Source organism: Montipora capricornis, chromosome 4 (genome assembly GCF_036669925.1).
Source record: "Montipora capricornis isolate CH-2021 chromosome 4, ASM3666992v2, whole genome shotgun sequence".
Classification (NCBI taxonomy): Eukaryota; Metazoa; Cnidaria; class Anthozoa; order Scleractinia; family Acroporidae; genus Montipora; species Montipora capricornis.
This window is the reverse complement of record NC_090886.1, coordinates 31,397,110-31,400,620: the sequence shown is the minus strand read 5'-3', so window position 1 is coordinate 31,400,620 and position 3,511 is coordinate 31,397,110. Positions and strand designations below refer to the sequence as shown.

The 3,511-nt window shown below is 38.7% G+C and overlaps 1 protein-coding gene across 1 annotated transcript in view; it reads right to left on the bottom strand.

Annotated features, from left to right (window-relative positions):
- Positions 1-600: 600 nt before the first annotated feature.
- LOC138046549 (uncharacterized) overlaps positions 601-3,511 on the bottom strand; it is a 29,823-nt gene continuing 26,912 nt past the window's right edge. Inside the window, exon 6 of the mRNA XM_068893164.1 lies at positions 601-850. Coding sequence (XP_068749265.1) covers positions 601-850 — 250 coding nt within the window. The remainder of the gene's footprint in view (positions 851-3,511) is intronic.

Sequence of the window (3,511 nt, the reverse complement as noted above, 5' to 3'; positions counted from 1 at the left end):
GGCTATGTCACGCAAAATGATATAATTCCATGATTCGCAAAATGCCCAAAAAGTAGAATGAGACCTTGCAATAACCATTTAAAACTGTTCAACAACATAAAAGAAATACTGCAAAAGGAAAGAGAAACATGGATGATCAAAAATGGACAGGGTCATCAAACGGATTCTGCACCTATCGAAGTTAAGCCCGAGGGAGGGGGGTGGAGGTAGGGCTAACCACGGGAGTTTGATGGTGACGTCTGTCTCCCAAGGTAGGAATTTTGATCGTGATGTCCCCAGGCTAGCGATTTTGATCGTACGAAGGACATTTGACCACTTTCACTTGCTGCCGGGTGGGGAATTTGACCAATTATTTTGTCCCAGGGGTGAGAAATTTATTTTTTTTAACCCTATACCCTAACCACCCCCCCCCCCCCCCGGCCTTAACATTGATAGGTGCATTACATTTGGGTAATAGGCACGACGTTTTTCAAGTTTATGAGAAATCGCCTGGATAAAGGTCGTTTTATTCCTCAGAATCATTTTGTTTGTGATGTAACGATAATTTTATTGGTAAAGGAATTCCACATTACCATTTTCGAGTTTTAAACGCGTGATTAACTAAAGATTTCCCCGCAACACCCTAAATAACGTGATATAAACCTCTTTAACTGAAATAGTCTGCAAAACAACTAACTGCAAATTAGTCCAAATTGCTCTGACGGGCCTTTTCCTGCATGTCTGGAGTTGCACTAGCAAACGTTTATGCCACACACTAAGGAAGGACTGAACATGTTGTTTCCGCTTCCTAATTCCTCTTCTTTTCAGTCTAATCTGATGACAGGTCAAACTTTTTTGGGTTTTACGTTTGCTGCAAATAGTATCGCAAAAGCTGGGAGTTACCGGGTTGGCACTTTTATTTTGAGAGGTTTAGCTTTTGCGGATTTTGCAGATGGTAATTGATCCACAAAAATAAGTTCCAGGAAAAAAAAACACCAGCAATATTAAAAACAGCAAATATTTACTTCCCCTTAATATAACTAAAAGTGGCTTTTAATCCACATACAGTGGGGTAAAAAAGATCGTTTATTTAGATATTTGCATTGAGAAAAAGCAATTGGAGCTTCCTACAAATAAAATGAAACGATAAAAGGTTAAGTCAATATTTTTCCAGTCTCTGAGGCATAAGAAACGAACTCAAAGCAGTCAATAAAAAGATCACCATTTTCTAAGGGACACCACCTTCTAAGGCCTCAAGGATGCCACATTTTTTCCACCCGTTATCGATGATTGAGGGGGTTTTACCAAAAAGTAATAGAAGTTGAAAATAGTCTTGCTGCTTGAAAAGAAAACCGCAAAAATTAGTTCCCAGCGGAAATTTCAGTCAGTTCGCGTCGCCAAAATTTGTTCCTGCAAACCTTAAAAAAATGCCCATCCGCAAAATAAAAGTCCTCCAAACATTTCATAGTAAAAGGCAAGGCAAAAGACAAATGAAGAAAAAATAAGTTTATATGAAACTCTAAATTTCAAATTCTCAGCGAAAGATTAATGGCATAGTAACAACACTGAAATTTCTGCAGTCTCTGACTTTTATGAATCAAAGCGAACGGCATGATGTTATTTCAAAGGAAGAAATTGATCACGTGCTAGGCAACCACAAGGGTGCACGCGATCACCTTGTGTCAAGGTTCTTGTTTACATTCAATTAACTACAGGGAAGAATGTTAATCGTTTGTCGCTTTCAGAGTTTAACAACATACTTTTTAGCCATGAAACGTCCGTCTTTCGTTTTTTAATTTTGTTGTAATATTTAACTGAATATTTCCATTTCATCTGTCGTGTCGGGAAGCCTTCTTTGTCGAGTTCTTGACCCGAGACCGGACTCTCTTATCTGGAACAATGTTGATCAATCCCTTCACTGAAGAACCATTTCTTTCAATAAAGCCCGCCGCACACGGTGAGGAAAGAGCTGAGCAAACTGCCTCGCGAGGCGGTTTGCTCAGCCATTTTCTCACCGTATGCGGGGGACTTTTGGTGAGAAATTGGCCTCGCGAGGCCGTGAGGAAAAAATCAAACATGTTTGATATTTTTCGCCTCGCTAGGCAAATTCCTCATTGTGTGCCGCCATCGTGAGAATCGAGTTGAGCTTGGTCAATGAAGCATCCAATAAAAATACATGGAATTCTCACGTGACTTCAGTGACGTCGGAATTTCTTCCTCCGACACCATCCTGAACCGCTGTAGTCACGTGAGTATGCCATGTATTTTTATTGGATGCTTGATTAAACCAAGCTCAGCTCGATTCTCACGATGGCCGCACACATTGAGGAATTTGTCTCGCGAGGCCAAAAATATCAAACATGTTTGATTTTGTCCTCACGGCCTTGTGAGGCGAATTTCTCACCACAATTTCCCCCCACACGTGAGGAAATAGCTGAGCAAACCCCCTCGCGAGGTTGTTTGCTCAGCTCTTTCCTCAAGTGTGCGGCGGGCTTTATGAGGCAAATAATGGACAACAAGCTTTCTTTCAAACAATTCTTGACCAAGAATTAGTCAAATTTCAAATTGCTTTTATTACCAGAAGAAAGTAAAATATTAACGAGAATTCGACGAAGAGGTAAATGCGACTTAATTTCTTGAGTGTGTTCATTTCAAGCTTATTATGCAAATTCTTGACAGAGCATATTTAATTACAAAAATTATTCCACTTAAAGGTCGTTAAAAAACTTTGTTTTGTCTCCACTTCACAACAAATAACACAGTGGTGTAGAAGAACCTTGACCGTGAATACTGAAGCACCAAAAGAAACAACAAGCTTTCTTTCAAATATTTCTTCACTGTCACATTTCCTTTTTTTTTTTTTTACCTGAATACTGTGCAGAGTTGAGTACAAAATAAGGTGCCAACGGCTCCGTGACAAAAATTTCCTAGCAGTGCTCAGCATCAAACCCTTTACTGAAAAACCCTTTCTTTGAATAATGAAGCAAAAAATGAGCAACAAGCTTTCTTTCAGACAACTTTTGACTAACAAGAATTAGTGAAATTTCCAATTGTTACCGGAAGACTGTGCAGATTTGAGTACAAATAAATATAAATAGAAAGACAACAGAGATCACAGATCCACTTATAGTAAGGACACTTGAACCGTGAACACTTGACATTTTTTTTTCAACGACTAAGAAATAAAGGCTCTTCTTATGATGTATAGTGTTACATGTATAGCATTTTGTACGTGTAAAAACATCAAATACTCTTGTCAAAAGAATGAGCCCACATTCTATAGTCACTTAAAAAAATGTACAAACAAATATCAAATGTTCATGGTTCGAGTGTCCTCACTGTAAGTTGTTCAACTCCTTCTCTGTCTTTTTTAAACCCATACGTTACTAGAGAATTTTCCATTTAATTTCAGTATCGTACAAATTACCACTCTTGGATCATATTAGAAATGCTGCTCACTTTGATTACGGCTCGACAGGCGAAAGATTGTTGTCGAAGTCCATTACTGGTCGATTTGAAGATTCCAGATATT